General features: G+C 44.3%; 1 protein-coding gene across 8 annotated transcripts in view; it reads left to right on the forward strand.

Annotated features, from left to right (window-relative positions):
• PROCR (protein C receptor) overlaps nt 1-16,477 on the forward strand; it is a 23,964-nt gene extending 7,487 nt beyond the window's left edge. For 2 of the 8 annotated variants that reach the window (XM_070485805.1, XM_014850748.3), the window contains 5 exons: nt 6,797-6,915; nt 7,326-7,476; nt 9,641-9,892; nt 10,322-10,600; nt 10,830-11,500. In XM_070485805.1, the coding sequence (XP_070341906.1) occupies nt 7,398-7,476; nt 9,641-9,892; nt 10,322-10,600; nt 10,830-10,945 (726 nt within the window). In that variant the 5' untranslated portion in view covers nt 6,797-6,915; nt 7,326-7,397 and the 3' untranslated portion in view covers nt 10,946-11,500. Of the gene's footprint in view, nt 1-6,796; nt 6,916-6,945; nt 7,206-7,325; nt 7,477-9,640; nt 9,893-10,321; nt 10,601-10,829; nt 11,501-12,482 lie in introns of those variants that run through there. The other 6 variants (XM_070485804.1, XM_070485803.1, XM_014850750.3 and 3 more) reach the window with 6 other exon arrangements.
• Nucleotides 16,478-17,242: the final 765 nt, after the last annotated feature.

The following is a 17,242-nucleotide window of genomic DNA, read 5'->3' on the forward strand; positions in this document are numbered from 1 at the left end:
CTCGCCTTCTGCCCTATGCCCATTCCCACCCCTCACTTGTCCTGCAGGACCAGCTTAGGCATCACTACCTCTGAGAAGTCTTCTCTGACCCCAGGTTAAGTTAGAGGACTCTGCTCTCCCCAGGTGGCCCCCATGCTCCCCAACCCCAGTCCTCCACCTCTCTGGCCCTCTATCTTAATACCTATCATACTGTATTATCACATGTCTCTCCCCTCCTTGATCATCTGCTTCCTAAGAAGGGATCTCATCTGCTTCAGGTCCCAGCAAATAGTAAGTGCTCAATAAATGCCCACTGAATAAAAGAATGAAGCAGCATATGAACAGCTCTAGAGGAAATAAAAGAAGGAGAAAAGAGAGCTCTCAGAAGCTATTAGAAATAACTTGTGAGCAGTCCACAGTAGCAGAAGCACAGAGTGTAGTGGCAATTGCTATGGACTAAGCTAACGAAAATGGTATGCCCAGAGCTGTACTAAGTGATTGACTTATATTATCTCATTTCATTCTCACAACAACTCCATAAGGCAGGTACTATTGTTCTTCCTGTTTTACTGATGGGCTCAAAGAGGCCACGTGGCACGCCCTAAATCCAATGGCTACCAAGTAGCAGAGCTGAGATGTGAGCCCAGGTGGCTTTACCCCAGAGCCCGTGGCCTTGTCCTCTGTGTTACTATCTATATCACCTCCACTCTGGGTCCTAGGTGGAGGAAGTGGGCTAAGAAGAGAGCACAAAGATGCGCCTAGGAGTTTACAGTCCAGGAGAGAAGACAAGGGGATAGAACACAGCAATATAACTACAGTGGGAGGCAAAGTTCTGTTGGTTTCGGGAGAAGAGTGTGAGGTCCCTTCCTGCTGGAGGCGTCTAGGAAGGCCTTTCCAAAGGAGGTGGCACCTGATGAAGAGTAGAATGTATGTAAAAAGGACAAAGCCTCAGGGAGAAGTTGTTTATCTCAGCAATGCAAGGCTAGATTAACACCAGAAACAATGCATTTGCCACATTAACAAATTAAAGATGAAAAGTCACATGATCATCTCACTAGATAATGACAAAGAATTTGAAAAACTCAAAACATTCGTGATAAAAACTCAGCAAACTAGGAATAAAAAACTAGGAATAAATAATCCAATAAAGGGTATCTATTTTTTTAAAAAATACAGCAAACATCATATTTAATGGTAAAAACATTGAAAGCTTTCCTTTTTAAATCAGGAAAATGACATGAATACTCTCTTATATCTTCTATCATCATTTCTATTTAACATTGATACTAGCGGTCATAGCCAGAACATTAAGTTGAGAAAAAGAAACTGTATAAAAATTAGAAAAGAAGAAATAAAACTGTCACTATCTACTAGTGATATGATTATGCATATAGAAAATCCAAAAGAAACTATAAATAATTATTGGAATAAATAAAAGAGTTTATTAAGGTTTCTAGATACAAAATCAACCTGATGAAATGATTCTAAAATTTATGTATAGAAGTTCAGTATACGAAAACAGCCAAGACACTCTTGAAGAACAAAGTGGGAAGACTTAATTTACAAGATATGAAGATGTATTAGAAAACTATATGGGCCGGCCCGGTGGTGTGGTAGCTTTGTTCGCATGTCCCGCTTCTCAGGGGCCTGGGGTTCGCCGGTTCAGATCCCGGGTGCGAACATGGCACTGTTTGGCAAGCCATGCTGTGATAGGCGTCCCACATATAAAGTAGAGGAAGATGGGCACGGATGTTAGCTCAGGGCCAGTCTTCCTCAGCAAAAAGAGGAGGACTGGCAGTAGTTAGCTCAGGGCTAATCTTCCTCAAAAAAAAAAAAAAAGAAAACTATACTAATTGAGATAATGTGGCGTTAGTGCAAGGAGAAAAAAAAAAGCCATTGAGACCAAATGGACACATTTACTGTAAGTCAGAGATGTCACTGCAAATCAGTACTGAGGGGCAGACTTTCCATAAGTGGTGCTGGAACAATCAGATATCTACACAAAAGAAACAAATCTTGACCTCCACTTCCCACCATACACCTGACGGTAAAAGACAAAACTATAAAAATTTTGAAAATAAATAGGAGAGTATCTTCATGATGCCAGGGTAGGGAAGAATTTCTTAAACAAAGTACAAAAAGCATGAACTAATGGAAAAGATTGATAAAGTTGACCTGGAAATTAGAAACTTCTGTTTATCTAAGGACAAGATAAAGAAATTGAAAGGAACATTTGCGTGCTCTGTGTTCAGGAAACCAGGAGGAGCAGATTTGGTTGAGACTGGAATGCATGGAAAGATAGGGCTGGAAAGAGAGGCAGGAGCCAAGACAGCAATACCAGGCTCCCACCGCTTACTGGGCAGGCCAGGGCTAGAAGCATCCTGGCTTTATGGGACTTCTTGACATGTTCCCAAAATTGGGGTGTGTTAGTGTCTACAGCAGAAAACCTGGTTGACTCATATCTGTTCCTTTGCCTCCCCTTCAGGAAACCATACTTAATATCTACCCTCCATTCTTCCTGCTGCAGGGTCAGTTCTGTTTGCTGCCCCCAAAGCCGAGCTCCTTTTTTTCCCTCTCCCACCCACTGAATACGTACTGTGTTCTGGCACTTTGTCTGAGTCATCTCATTTATCCTCATAGGATGGTCTAATAGTTAAGAATGCATGTTTTAGAGTCCAGCTCACCTGGGTTTGAGTCCCAGCTCTGTCTTTTGCTAGTTGCGTGTCTTCGAGCAGGTCCATTCACTGTTCTGTGCCTCTGTGTCCTCATCTGTAAAAAGGGAATAATGGCTGTTTCTTCATACTTTTCATAGGGCACTAATGAGAATAAAACATATGCACTCTGCTGGCTTAATACACTGCCTAGCACACTGTAATCTCTCAATACATGTTATTGTTCTTATTCCACATCCTAATGGGGGGGGGGGGGGGTTGACCTCTTCAAGGCCCTCACTGCACTGTTAGCTGAATTGGGCCTGATTGGTAAAACCTCCTCTCTTCAGTAGCTCACAGGGGAGGGAGAGGGCTGGTCCTCTGAAGTCTAGCTGGGCACACTGCCAGCCCCTGGCTCAGCCCAGCTCCTGGTGGGGCCTCTCCTCACCCACTGGAGCTACACCAGCACTGGCCCCGCTCAGCTTCCTGTCTCCCTTATCTTCCCCCACCATGTACTCTCTGAGGTGGGAAATGCCACCACTTGCTTCCTTCACTTCCCTTTGCTCAGTGGGAACCTCATTCTTTAGGCCTCAGTCAAATATAGCTGCTGGCCCTGCACCCACTCTGCTCTGCGGTTTTCTGCCTCTCAGCCACCCAGGCCAGATGCAGCATAGGCTCTGGCTCCAACCACAGCATTTCCCTTCTCTTCCCCACCCCCAATTCTGGGTTTAGAAGGGGAAAAGGGGACACATCTGAAGCTGCCCCATTCACCAGCTTCCCTACTCCTCATACTCTTTTTGCGCTCTCTGTACCCAATCCCATATCCCCATCCTCTTTGAATTCAAATGCCTGCTCTTCACTTCCAAGCTGTGTGATCTTGGGCAAATTACTTAGCTCTTCTGGGCTTTAATCATCTCATCTGTACCATGGAGACAATGAGGCTAGTGCTATGGGCCCCAGAGGAAATGATAAATATAAAGCCCTGGCACAGAGTGTTAATTTTTGGCATGTTTTATATATAACGTAAATATTCAAGCATGTTGGAAGTATGTGTTCAAAAATGTATTGACAGAGAGTAATCCCCCAAAATATTTGAGATACTATGTGGTGGTTAAATTCACAAACTTTGGCATCAGAGAGACATGGGTTTAAATTATAGCTTTTGCTGTGTGACCTCAGGTCAGTCACTTACCCTCTCAGAGCCTCAGTCTCTTTATTAGTAAAATGATGTTAACAAAACCCACCTTGTAGGACTCACATACGGATAAAGCAAGATTATTTATTTAAAGAGTTTAACACTGTTCCTAGCCACAACCAATGTTACCAATAATAATAATTGTTGTCTCTGCTATTTAAATTTCGGGGCACTGGTGTGTGAAGAGGGTGCTTGGGAAATAGCTGCTGCTGTTGCCACCTCTCCATGACAGATCTTAGCTAGTGGGAAAGACCCCTCTGCAATCAGCTCTGTGGATGGTGGTGGGGACCCACTTTAACCCCAGTGGCCCAGGCCCTACCTACTTTGATTGAAGACTGACAGCACTCAATTCCAAATTGATTCAATTATATACTTTGTTACCCTCCATCCCAAAGCACCCTTCAAACCCTCAAGCGAAAAAAAAGGCAAAGCGAAAAGATGCACAAACTCACTAGGAATCAGATAAAGCAAAGCAAAACCAAAATGAAGTGCCATTTCACACGCAACCACCTGAGAATGCCAAGGGTTGGCAAGGATGTGGAGTGAGGGATCTCTCACGCGCCGCTGGGAATGTAGATTGGCCCAATCTCTTTGTAAAACAGTTTGGCAATATCTATTCCACTCCCAGGTTGGCACCTCCAAAAACTCTCCCACATATGCACAAGAAAACACGGACAAGAACATTCATATCAGCATTGTTTGTAATAGCGAAAAACTGGGGGAAAAAACTTTACTGTCTAACAACAGGAAAATGGATAAATAAATTGCAGTATATTCATAAAATGGCATTTTATAAAGCAGTGGAAATTAACGGACCCACACATAGCAACATGGGTGAATCTTGTTAATATGTTAGGTGGAAAAAGCAAGTTTCAGAGGAATACATTCACTTAAATCCCATTTATATAAAGCTCAAAATGTGCAAAATACTGCTATATATTGCTTACGGATATATACATATGTAGTGTAAGTATATAGAAATGGAAGGAAAGGAAAATAGCAAATTCCAACTAGTGGTTACTTTGGGGGGCCGGGCGGGAGTGAGAGAGACATGGCTGAAGAGGACTGCACTGGGGGCTTCAATTATATTGATATTTTCTTTCTTATGCTGGGTGGCAGGGACATGTATGTTTGTAATAAACTTCTTCAAGCATGAAATAATTCTTTAAATATGAAATATTTCATAATAATCTTTTATAAAAGGCAAGACAATGTAATAGGCAGTGATTTAAGTCCTTCCACTTTTCCTGAGTCCCAGTCCAGGGAAACAAGGCCCCCATTCTTCTTCCAACTAGACCATTTTGGTGAGCTGGAAAAAGATTTTAATGTTATTTCTTAGCTAGTTTGCAACAGCTGAGAGCTGAGCATGGACATTCGTCAGAGAATGGGAACCTCATGGGTGTCCAGGGTTTGGCCCAATGCCATATGATATCAACTCTTCCTTCAAGGAACAGTATATAAAATAAAAACTTAAAACCCCCCCTCAGCCATTTACCTAATCCCATTCTCCAGGAGCAATCTCTATTGACAGTACCTTCCAGGTATTCTTCCTATGTATATACAAATACACAGATAAATAAAGGTTTTTTTTAATATGAGAATGGACTTATATATGGATTACTTGTATAGAAGTAAAATTTTTAAATTAAAAATCGATGGAATTATACTATATGTATTGTTCCACACTGTCTTTTTTCACTTGTCAATGTCTCATGTCAATATATAAGCTCACTCTCTTTTACCATAGTATTACTTAAACTTTTATGTTTAATCCAACCAGAAATATATGATCACACATAGATGTAAAAACTTCAAACAATACAGAGTGATAAAACCCTTCACGAAATAGAGTGATAAAGCCTTTCACAAGATTGCCACCCCTAACACACACACACACACACATTTGTATACACTCTTAATCTCAGATCTTTCCCTGGAGATAAACCACTACTATATTTGATGTACATCCTTCCAGATTCATTTACTCCCATAAAGAAATATGTTGTTTAGTTGTTGTGTGTGTGGTTGACATATAAATGGTTCTAAATTATACATAATGTTCTGCAACTTACTCTTGGAGAGGTATGCACATCGTAACTCTCATTCAGTGACCCATTTAGCTGATATTTATTATTTATTTATTATGATATTTACTATGTGTACTATTCTAGACACAGTAGTGAACAAGATGGACAGTGTCTACTCTCACGGAGCTTACGTTGTGGTGGGGCATTCAGACGATAAACGTAAATGAATAGGTAATATAATTGCAGGTAGTAATAGGATGAAAAGAGAGTGGGGGTTGGGCAGTGGAGGGCTATTTTTTTAACTGCATAGTATTCTGCAGCATGGATTATCATAGTTTAGGGGATTCACTTTCAGATTTTTCTACTTGCTTCCTAGAATAAGAGTACCTCTTACACTGCTATCCAAAACCCATCATAGAAACACAAATGCACAAAACCGAAACACACACATATACAACTGAACAAATACTTTATGAAATAATCCTTACCCCTATTAAGGGTGATGAACTAAAAATTTTTGTTCTGCTCTATTTCATTAAAAAAAAAAACCTGCTAATCATGGCCTACTAAATTGTTTTCGCTGTCCACTAATAGATTGTGATCTCAGTTTGAAAAGTATTGCTTCACTGAGATTTAGATTGTTCATAATTCTCCCCTATTACAAACAACGCTGCAGTGAGCTGCTTTATGCTCATTCTGGGACTATTTCTGAGAACAAGATCCCTGATTGTGTAATTAGTATTTACTGAAAATTCTGATAAAAGCATGCTGGAAAACTGAATTCTAATCTCGGATCCGTTACCACCATGATGTATAAACTTTGCACAAGTCTCTGCACCTCTCCTGGCCTCGGTTTGTTTTTTTGTTTTTTTTTGAAAGATTGGCACCTGCACTAACATTTGTTGCCAATCTTCTTCTTTTTTTTTTCCTTCCTCTCCCCAAAGGCCCCCAGTACATCGTTGTATATTCTAGATGTGAGTGCCTCTGGTTGTGCTCTGTGGAACCCGCCTCAGCGTGGCCTGATGAACCCAGGATCCAAACCGGTGAAACCCCGAAGCAGAGCGTGAGAACTTAGCCACTCGGCCACGGGGCAGGCCCCTGGGCCTCAGTTTTCCCATCAGGAATCTGCTGATACTACACCCTAGAGCTTGCTCTAAGTTTAAAGCCAATGCCCCACCCCCTGACTCAGCGAGGGCAGGACTTCTCTCCAAGCCCTTCTCCCCCTTTTCCGCTCCCTGTTCCTCGGAAGCGGCCCTGGGAAAAGGGAGAAGGCAGGTCTGGACAGAAGGGCGCGCTGCAGGGCGGGGCAGGAGGGCAGAGGGAGGCCAGCCCCCTAGTAGGAAATGAGACAGGGTAAGAACAACACTTTATAAGCCTGATGTCCTCTTCCTCCTCCGATCCCCTGGCCACCTTCCAGCCTCCTCCTTTTAGCCTCCTCCCCTCCCAGACAGTCCTCAGTTCTTTCTCCCCTAGGCTGTAGCTGGCCGCAGCCTCCAATCGGCCAGAGCCAGGAACCCAGGTGGGATCAAGAATCTCAGACCCAGGATGTTGACAACATTGTTGCCACTGCTGCCTCTACTGCTCCTGCCGGGCTGGGCCCTCTGCAGCCAGGAAGCCTCAGACGGTGAGTGGAGGGCAGCTCTCCTGCCTCGGGGCGGTTCTGGAGACTCTCAGCCTGTCTGCGTACATGGGCAAGACCAGAGGACCTTGTCCCACAGTGTCTGTCTGCGGCCGGCTGGATCTCTCTGTAGGGCAGGCAGGGTCCTGGGGACTGGATGTGTCCCAAAGCCAAGGCGAGGGAGTACAGCTCAGCCCACGGGAACGGGGGAGATGGAGGAGGCTGGGGGGAAACAGGACTGGAAAAATAGGAAAGGGATGGGTAGAAAGGGTTAGGGAATTATCCTCGGGAGAGGGGAGAGATGGGGAGAAGTCTGGAAAGGGAGCGCTCTCTCCTTTCCAGGTGGATGGAGGGTGATGGTGGATGGAGGTGAGTCTAGGGAAGATGAGATGAGAGATGGAAGGAATGGGAAGAGACTGGAAGACTTGGGGAAAGACTGAGGCTGAGATATGTGAGGCAGGAGACTAGAGAAGGTGAAGACAGGCTGGGGGCAGCTGGTGAGGTGAAATTCAGGAGAAAGAGAAGATGTGCTCAACGGGAGAACTCAGAGGGGTCAGGCTGCCTGAAGTGGCTCCATTTCAGCAGGGAAGGGGCATTATTGCCTGGCATTGTAATTGCTCAGGGGCCTTCTCTCCCCTCTCCCCTAATCTCTATAGCTTCAGTCAGAGAGGGAGCAAATAATAACGAATATTCAGTCAGTACTCACTATGGCGAATACATGTATTGATTCACTTAATCCCACAGAATCTCTCCAAGGTGGATAATATTATCTCCATCTCTCAGAGGAGGAGACTGGGGCATAGAGCAGTTAAGAACTTTGTCTAGGGTTAACCACATAGACATGCTTATTCACACCTGCAGACAGAGAGCACAACTTCTCCAATGCTAACGTGGACAAGACACACCCCCCACACACATTTACAACCCCAGACTCACTCCTTCCTCAAAGATTCTCTGGGTACCAACTCTGTGCCAGGCTCTTACTGGGTGTAGGAGGCAGAGATAACCAGATATGATTCTATAGCCCAGAGGAGCCCAGTGTAGCCTGTGTGTTTGGAGACAGTTATATAGAATCTGGGATCACTGAAACAGACCCACTGTGTCTGGGAGGGTAAAGAGGAGAGGCATCAGGAAAACTTCTCCAAGGAGAGGGCAGCTAAACTGGGTCTTGAAGCATGAAGAGAAGTTTGCCAGGAGGCAAAGCAACCCACACATGCTATTCACATGTCAGCCAAAAGGAAGCATGAGGAACTCCGAGTAGTTGGATATATTTAAGCACAGAAAAGAGGCTGAAAAAGCAGGTGGGTCCTGGTCTCTGGCAGCCTTGAATGCCAGGCTAAAGACTTTGGACTTGATTCTGTGGACAGATATCCTATGGTGAGGCAGTACAGCTGAGTAGCTAAAAGTGCTGGACTGGGACTGGCCTGCCTTCAAACCTTGGCTCTCCCATACCATTTGAGCCTGTTTCCGATATGGACTGGTGTTAATAATAGTCGCCGCTGCATTAATCTAATGGGAGGAAGGTACAAATAAGATAATGTAAAGTACAGTGCCCAGGTCATAATAAGCACTTAATAGCTATTAGCTATTATTATTATTATTATGGATAGGGGAGTGTGTCACTGGAAGATTTTAAACAGGAGAAGGACATAATCTTATTTCTGGGTCAGGTAGAGGTCAGATTAGAAGGTGTGAAACTGAAAAATGAGGGCAGGGGGATGAGGAAGGAAGTTACTACCCCAGTCCAGATGAGAACCTATGAGGCCTGAAATAGGGACACGGCAGAGGAGACAGGGAACAGGAGATACAATTGGAATTTTACTGTAGGTCAAGATTTGTTAACCAACCGGAAATGTGGGGGAAGTGGGGAGAGAGAGAAAGCAGATTAGGGCGGCTCTTCCACTGACTGTTTGGATTACCATGGGGCAAGTGGCTTCCACTCTTCTGGCCTCAGTTTCCTGATCTGTAAAAGGAAGATAATAATCCCTGTACTGCCATCCTGGCAGGGCTGCTGTGAGCATCAAACGGGAGGAAGCGTGGGAGGACACTTTGTAGTTAGGAAGGGCTGAGAAGGTGGGCAGCCGGCCTCTGGGTAGGGGGTTATTATCTCTGGCTACACGCCAACCCCTCCCACGCCGGCCAGGCCCAACGCACTGACTCCTACCCCCAGGCCCTCGGAACCTCCACATGCTCCAGATCTCCTACTTCCTCGACCCCAATCAAGTGTGGCACCAGGGGAACGCATCGCTGGGGGGGCTGCAGACGCACATGCTGGAAGGCCCGGGCACCAACGTCACGATCCTCCAGCTGCAGCCCTTGCAGGACCCCGAGAGCTGGGCGCTCACAGAGAGGGGGCTGCAGCTCTACCTGAGCCAATTCTCCGGCTTTGTGCAGCTGGTGCACCGGGAGCGGCACGTGGCCTGTGAGTGGAGCGCACCCCGGGAGCCGGGCCTGGGCGGCGCTGGTCGGGGCAGGTGGCAGGCGTGGCCCGTGGGTGAGATATGACAGGGGCGGGCCTGTGGGGAAATGAGGTCAGGGAGGGGGTCTTGTGGATGGGCCTGGCACCGTGGGCCTGGTCTTGTGTGAGCGGGCTGTGGAGCCCAGCGGCGGCAGGGCGACTACTTTTGCTGATTGCTGGGTGGGAGGTTGAGGCTGGAGAGGAGTGGGTGTCCTAGTTGACGGGCCGTCTGTCAGGCTCTCTTCCTGCTGGCGTGATCTCGGGGTAGATTGTTTTGGAAGGCTCTGTCCCTGATTCTCCCTGAACCCTGAAAGTTCACTTCCCCCTGGTGGATATCCCCCCACACCTAGCAGCCTCTCCACACAGCCCCCTGACTCTGAACCCCGTCCACAGTTCCTCTGACCATTCGCTGCTTCCTGGGCTGTGAACTGCCTCCTGAGAGCTCTCAAGCCCATGTCTTCTTCGAAGTGGCTGTGAATGGAAGCTCCTTTGTGAGTTTCCAACCAAAGACAGCCTCATGGGTGGCAGGGTCCCAGGCACCCTCCAAAGTGGTCACCTACACCCTGCAGAAGCTCAACACCTTCAATCAGACGAGCTATGAACTGCTGGAATTCCTGCAGGACACCTGTGTGCAGTATGTGCAGGAACACCTCGCCGTGAAGAACTTGAAAGGTATGACGGGATTGGAGAGGGGCCTGTGTTGGGTGGGTTCCAAGCAAATGGATGGATACCTTGAGCAATAGGAGGCCCAGGACTTGGGGTTTGGGTCAGAGTACACACAGCTTAAGTCAGTTGGTGAATTAGTCTCCTTCCTTTGGGGCTGAAATCCCTTGAGGTTTGACTCAAACCATGGACTTCCTGGGGGTATGTTCTTCAGGCTAACTCTTTGCATATTCTACAGGGAGCCAAACAGGCCGCTCCTACACTTCGCTGGTCCTAGGCGTCCTGGTGGGCAGTTTCATCATCGCTGGTGTGGCTGTAGGCATCTTCCTGTGCACAGGTGGACGGCGGTGTTAATTACTCTCCAGCCGCCTCTGAAAAAGGGCTGGACCGATGGGGGGCTGGCAAAGGAAGATCGCAGCTCACTGCAAAACCAGACTCCCCATCTGGGACCTTATATACCAGCAGATTTGGAGTGGCAACTCCTTTCTTCTCCCAGATCTGTCCACCAAGAGTTTGGGGGAAGGGAGGTGAGGAAGCTAGGTAGACAGAGTACTTGGTTTGCTAAGAACCTAAGAACTTGCACGCTTTGCTGAATTGGTCTGAGAAGTGAATGCTTATCTCTTTGTGGAAAACAGATGATGGAGTTGGGGCAGGGGAATCTATGGCCTTCTGTCCAAAGACAGAATCACCTGAGGCATTCAAAACACATAACCAAATAAAACAAGTCATCCACAACCAAAATAAACAATTCAGTGCTTCCAGGTGTGTCCGACTTGGGAAGGGATACTGGTAAAAGAGAGGTAGAAAGAAATAACCAGAGAAATGATGGAAGTGTAAAATCCAAGTCATATGGGGGCCAGGAGTTATTAATCAATTAACAATAATAATAAATTCCTTACTTATGTATAAGGCATTGTTATTTCCTCTACTTTGTAAAACTTCTGGAAAAGTAGACTATACCCTTTATTTCTCATCTCCTCTTCACTCTTCAACCCACTGCAGTGTGACTTCTCTAGAAACTGCTCTAAGATCATCAATAACTGCTAATTGTGAAACCTTCATCTTCTATGATATCTGCAACATATCACTTTGTGGACTAGAACTCTCTTTTTACTCCAACTTCTGAGATGCTATACTTCTAATTTTTAGAAACTATTCTGGCCCCTCAGTCAATCCCTTTGCCTATGTCATCTTATTAAATTCACCTTGGAAATGTTGACTTCCTTAGAATTCCGTTTTTTGGCTTCTTTTGTTCCCCTTTAAACTGTACCCTTTCTGGGTGACCTACTAACTTCCATGGCTTCAAATGCCGTCTATCTTTGGTGATTTCCAAGGGGAAGCAATAGAATCCTGTTTTTAAAAGCATCAAACAGACTCAAGTTTTACTTCTTTGAGCCAGGCATTTAACTTCTTCAAGTCTCAGTTTCTTCATAAGCAAAAGGTATAATAAAATATATAAAAAGGGTATAATAAAAAGAACACCTACCTCATAGAGGCATTATGAGTATTAAATAAGATAATATATATAATATAATATATGCATACTCAATAAATATAGCACTTGCTGCTGACCTCCAGACTCCCCCATTTGCATTGATTCTTGAAAATCATCTCTATCTTAATGTTTTGCAGACATTTCAGAGTCAAGATGTTCAAAATTACATTCCTTATCTTTCTCCCCAAATCTGTCCTCTCTCTTGTGTTGTTTAGTATCAGTTAAACAGAATTACCATCAAATCATATCAATATAGAGACCTCAGTGTTAATGTTTATTTACTCCCTCTTCATCCCCACCTACAAAGTACGATATCTATAGAATCCATTCCCTCCTATCCACTCCATTGCTTTTGTTCAAGATATCATAATTAATCTATTTTTCTGTGCCACCCAGTTCTATCTTCAAAGAAAGACTTGCTGTTGAGCTACAGGGAGTACAGCCAACAGATAACCTCTAGCTGCTTCAGTTCCTTCAGTGTCCGCCTCACCTGCCAAGAACAGTCCTGAACAAGGTCACGCTCATCCTGGGGCTGTCTTCATCCAGTGACTGAGCAAAGCAGGAGTATAAACATTCACCATGCTGGTCCACTGCAGGGCAATTCTGATGAGCAATATTCACTCCAGAGCTCCTTGCCAGGTTGGCTAGGTCTTTGTCAGATCTACATTGCAGTTTGACTTCTCCCTCTACTCAATCCCTCTTTCCTCCCCCCAGTTAATATCTTGCACCTCAAACTCTGTCTCAGCATCTGCTTCCAGAAAACCCGACCTATGACTGACAATCTGTCTCTCTCTCCAAATTGAGAGCTTTTCTCAGTCTTTTGTCTGGACCATGGCAACAGCCTCCTCCTAATTGTTCTCCTAGCCTCTAATTTCTCTGAGTTCTAATTCATCCTCATCTAATACATGGCAATAAAAAAATAGATCTGATCATGTCATTGTTCTGTTTTTTAAGTTTCCCATCTTACTGAGCTAAATTCAGAATCCTCAAAATGACAGAATACAACAGTAGTAACACAGAAGTTTACAAAGAGAAAAGTGAAAGACCCCTGCTTTCTCTTCCGCACTAAACCCTTACCCCAAAGGGTTGCCAAGATTCTTAGTTGCAAGCAATAGAAAGCAATTTTGCCAACATAAGGGGGAAATAAATATATGGGAAGGTTATCAAATAATCCTCAGAGGTAATGAGAAGCTCAGCTAATCATGCTCAGAAAATAGATCTGGGGATCACAGCCAAAGTCATAACACAGGAATGGTCTAATTAAGGATATCACAGCTGGAACCACCATCTCCATCACCACTGCATGCCGCCATCTTAAATGAATTCTACCCTTTCCCGTGTCTTTACACTATTTGTTCAAGATTGAAAGTCCTGGTAGGGGCATCCAAAAGACCAAATCTAGCTCATTTGCCTTTGCCTTAGCTGCAAAGGGGGAGAAAGGAAACCTTTAGGTATCTTTGGGTTCTCTTGTGGGAGGTGGGACCCTGTCTCCCATTAAGATTCACACAGAGAAAGAGGTTTCAGATGTTGAGAAACCAAAACGAAAAACAAAACCCTAAAAATATTCACTATATCTCTTACTATCAATTTATTTACTCATTCAGTAAACATTTATCAGTAACTTCAATGTACAAGGTATTATTCCATGTACATTGGAAGCACAAAAAGATTAAAACATGGTCCTTCTCGAGGAGCTCATTATTTACTGGGGAAAGTAAAACATATACAAATGAGAATAATACAAGACAGGATATCCTAAAAACTGAAAGAAACATATAAATAAAAATGTTGTGTTGTGATTTACTGTCGTAGCTATCATTTACATATTGCTTTATCATTCTTCGAATGCTTTAATTTGCGTTTATCATTTAGTGCTCACTGAGATCTTCTAAGATAGGTGTTCTCCTCATTTCAGATTAGGAAACATGATTAGTGAAGATAGTAAACAAAACAAAGTAAACAAAGTAAGTGGCAGAGCCAGGATTCAAACCCATGCCTTTGTGTCCTAGAATTTATGCTTTTTCTCCTCTACTAAAACTAAGAGAATCAGAGGAATCTGAGGGGGAAATGGGATTTGTGGATGGGTAAGCTGTAACCATGCCCAGATAGGAAACACAGAAGAGCTTAAGTAATGGCACAGAGGTAGGAAAAAGCAGAGTAAATTTTAGGAAGGATAACTAGCCCCATGTGATTGGACAATAGAGGAATGGTGGGAAATGAGACTGGAAAGTAAGCTGGAGTTTCAGTACATTGGACCTCTAGAGCCCCGTGAAGGAGTGTGTTCTTTAGGTGGTAAAAAAAAAAAACTAGGAAATTTTTGAAGGTTGGTGGACAGAAAGCTGCTGAACTCTTCTTTCCCCTTTCAGCTGCACTGTAAAAATGTAAAAATGGGGCTTCAAACAGGTTGAGACCTACCCTCTCTCAAGGAAAGGATGGAAAGAAGCCAGTCTGGAGAAGAGTGAAATCTTGGAGTGTGAGCCAGATGTACTCAGGCTCTGAGAATTATGCCCTTTCTTCTTTTTTTTTTTAAAGATTGGCACCTGAGCTAACAACTGTTGCCAATCTTCTTTTCTTTTCTGCTTTTTTTTTCTCCCCAAATTCCCCCCCAGCACATAGTTGTGTAGCTTTTTTTAGTTGTAGGTCCTTCTAGTTGTGGCACATGGGATGTCGCCTCAACATGACCTGAGAAGTGGTGCCATGTCTGCGCCCAGGATCTGAACCAGCAAAACCCTGGGCCACGGGAAGCGGAGCGCACAAAATTAACCACTCAGCCACAGGGCGGTCCCCACGCCCTTTCATCAGTGCTGCCACTGCGGTAGTTCAGGCCCTCACCAGCTTTAACCTGACTACTAGAATCAGGTCTTACTCATTTTTAGTTGCCATCAGAATGCTGTTTCTAAAACATGCCAATCTTCTGCTCAGAAGGCATTAGTTCTTCCACTGTCCATAGGACAAAATCCAAACTCCTTACTGTGGAGTTCAAGACCCTCCACAATCCAGCGCCAGACTGTCTTTCCTCTAGCTTCATCTTCAACTCCTCTGTCTTAGTGCGTTCAGGCCGACATGACAAAAATATCATAGACTGGGTGGCTTAAACAACAAACATTGATTTCTCACAGTTCTGGAGGCTGGGAATTCCAAGTTCAAGGTGCTGGCATATTTAGTGTCTGCTGAGAAGAGTCCTAATCCCATTTGTGAGTGTTCTACTCTCATGACCTAATTGCCTCCCAAAGGCTGCACCTCCAGATACTGTCACATAGGAGATTCGGCTTCAACATATGAATGGGGGAGGGGACAAACATTCAGTCTATAGTACCCTCCTCCTCTCTTTTCTCTTTTTTTTTTTAAAGATTTTATTTTTTCCTTTTTCTCCCCAAAGCCGCCCAGTACATAGTTGTATATTCTTCGTTGTGGGTCCTTCTAGTTGTGGTATGTGGGACACTGCCTCAGCGTGGTTTGATGAGCAGTGCCATGTCCACGCCCAGGATTCGAACCAACGAAACACTGGGCCACCTGCAGTGGAGCGCGTGAACTTAACCACTTGGCCACGGGGCCAGCCCCATCCTTTTTTTTTTTTTTTTTTTTTGAGGATGATTAGCCCTGAGCTAACATCTGCCGCCAATCCTCCTCTTTTTGCTGAGGAAGCCTGGCCCTGAGCTCACATCCGTGCCCATCTTCCTCTACTTTATATGTGGGATGCCTACCACAGCATGGCTTGCCAAGTGGTGCCGTGTCTGTACCTGGGATCTGAACTGGCAAACCCCGGGCCGCTGAAGCAAAACGTGTGCCCTTAACCGCTGCACCACCAGGCCAGCCCTGCCCTCCTCCTCTCTCAATCTACCTTTTAGCCCCTCCAAACCACTATCATTTTCTCAAAATACCCTGTCCTTTCTGGTCATGCCATTTCATGTCATATTCTTTTCTCTCCCTAGCAAACTCCTATTCATCTTTTGAAACCTAGCTCAAATGTCCTCTGTGAAGCTATCCATGATTCTCCTATACGTAGTTATTTATTCTCTCCTCTGTACTCCCAAAGCATGTTTTACAATCCTTATTAGAACACTGTCACCTTGTAGTGTAATAATTTCTGTCTTCTATTCTGGAATGTGAGCTCTTCGAAAGGTAAAAATTGTATCACCTAATCCAGGACCAGTACAAAGTAGCCGCTTGATATAATTGGAATGAATTAATATTGTGGGCATTGCCCAGGCATCCTCCTTCCTATGCTAAGTTCAGTAGTAGGTATTCAACAAATATGTTTGACAAAATGAATTAGCATTTGAAGGAATGAATGTGGCCTGAATTGTAGTTTTGACTCTGCTATTGTCTAGCTGTGTGATTTGTACAGTCACTTCACCTCACTGATTCTGTTTTCTCATCTATAAAATGAGAAAAGAAATCTATGGCCTGCTTATTTTATATTGCTGTTATAAGGATAACAAAAGACAATGGATATGAAAGCAATTTATCCACTGCAAAGCACTGTACATGTATAAGAGGTTATTGTTATTATTAAAAAGCAATAGCTAGGGCTGGCCTGGTGACGTAGTGGTTAGGTTTGCATGCTCTGCTTTGGCAGCGCAGGGTTTGCGGGTTCAGATCCCAGGTGCAGACCTACACACTGCTCATCAAGCCATAATGTGGCAGCATTCCACGCACAAAACAGAGGAAGACTGGCACAGATGTTAGCTCAGGGACAGTCTTCCTCAAACAAAATGAGGAAGATTGGTATCAGATGTTAACTCAGGGTCAATCTTTCAAAAAAACAAAAAGAAGGGAAAACAATAAGACAGCTGGAGTGGCTAAACAAATATCAGACAAATTCGACTTTAAGACAAAAAGAGTTATGAGATAATGAAGGACATTTTATAATGAGGAAAGGGTCAATCCATCAGGAAACTGTAACAATTATAAACATATATGACCTAACAATGAAGCCTAAAAAATACATAAAGCGAAAGTGACACAATTGAAGAGAGAAATACGCAATTCAGCAATACTAGCTGGAGACTTCAATAGCCCATTTTTGATAATGGCAGAAAATCAATAATGACACAGAAGACTCAAACAACACTATCAACCAACTAGACCTAATACACATCTATGGAACACTCCATCCAACAACAGCAGAATGCATAAGCTTCCTAAGGACACCT

Source organism: Equus asinus, chromosome 15 (assembly GCF_041296235.1).
Source record: "Equus asinus isolate D_3611 breed Donkey chromosome 15, EquAss-T2T_v2, whole genome shotgun sequence".
Classification (NCBI taxonomy): Eukaryota; Metazoa; Chordata; class Mammalia; order Perissodactyla; family Equidae; genus Equus; species Equus asinus.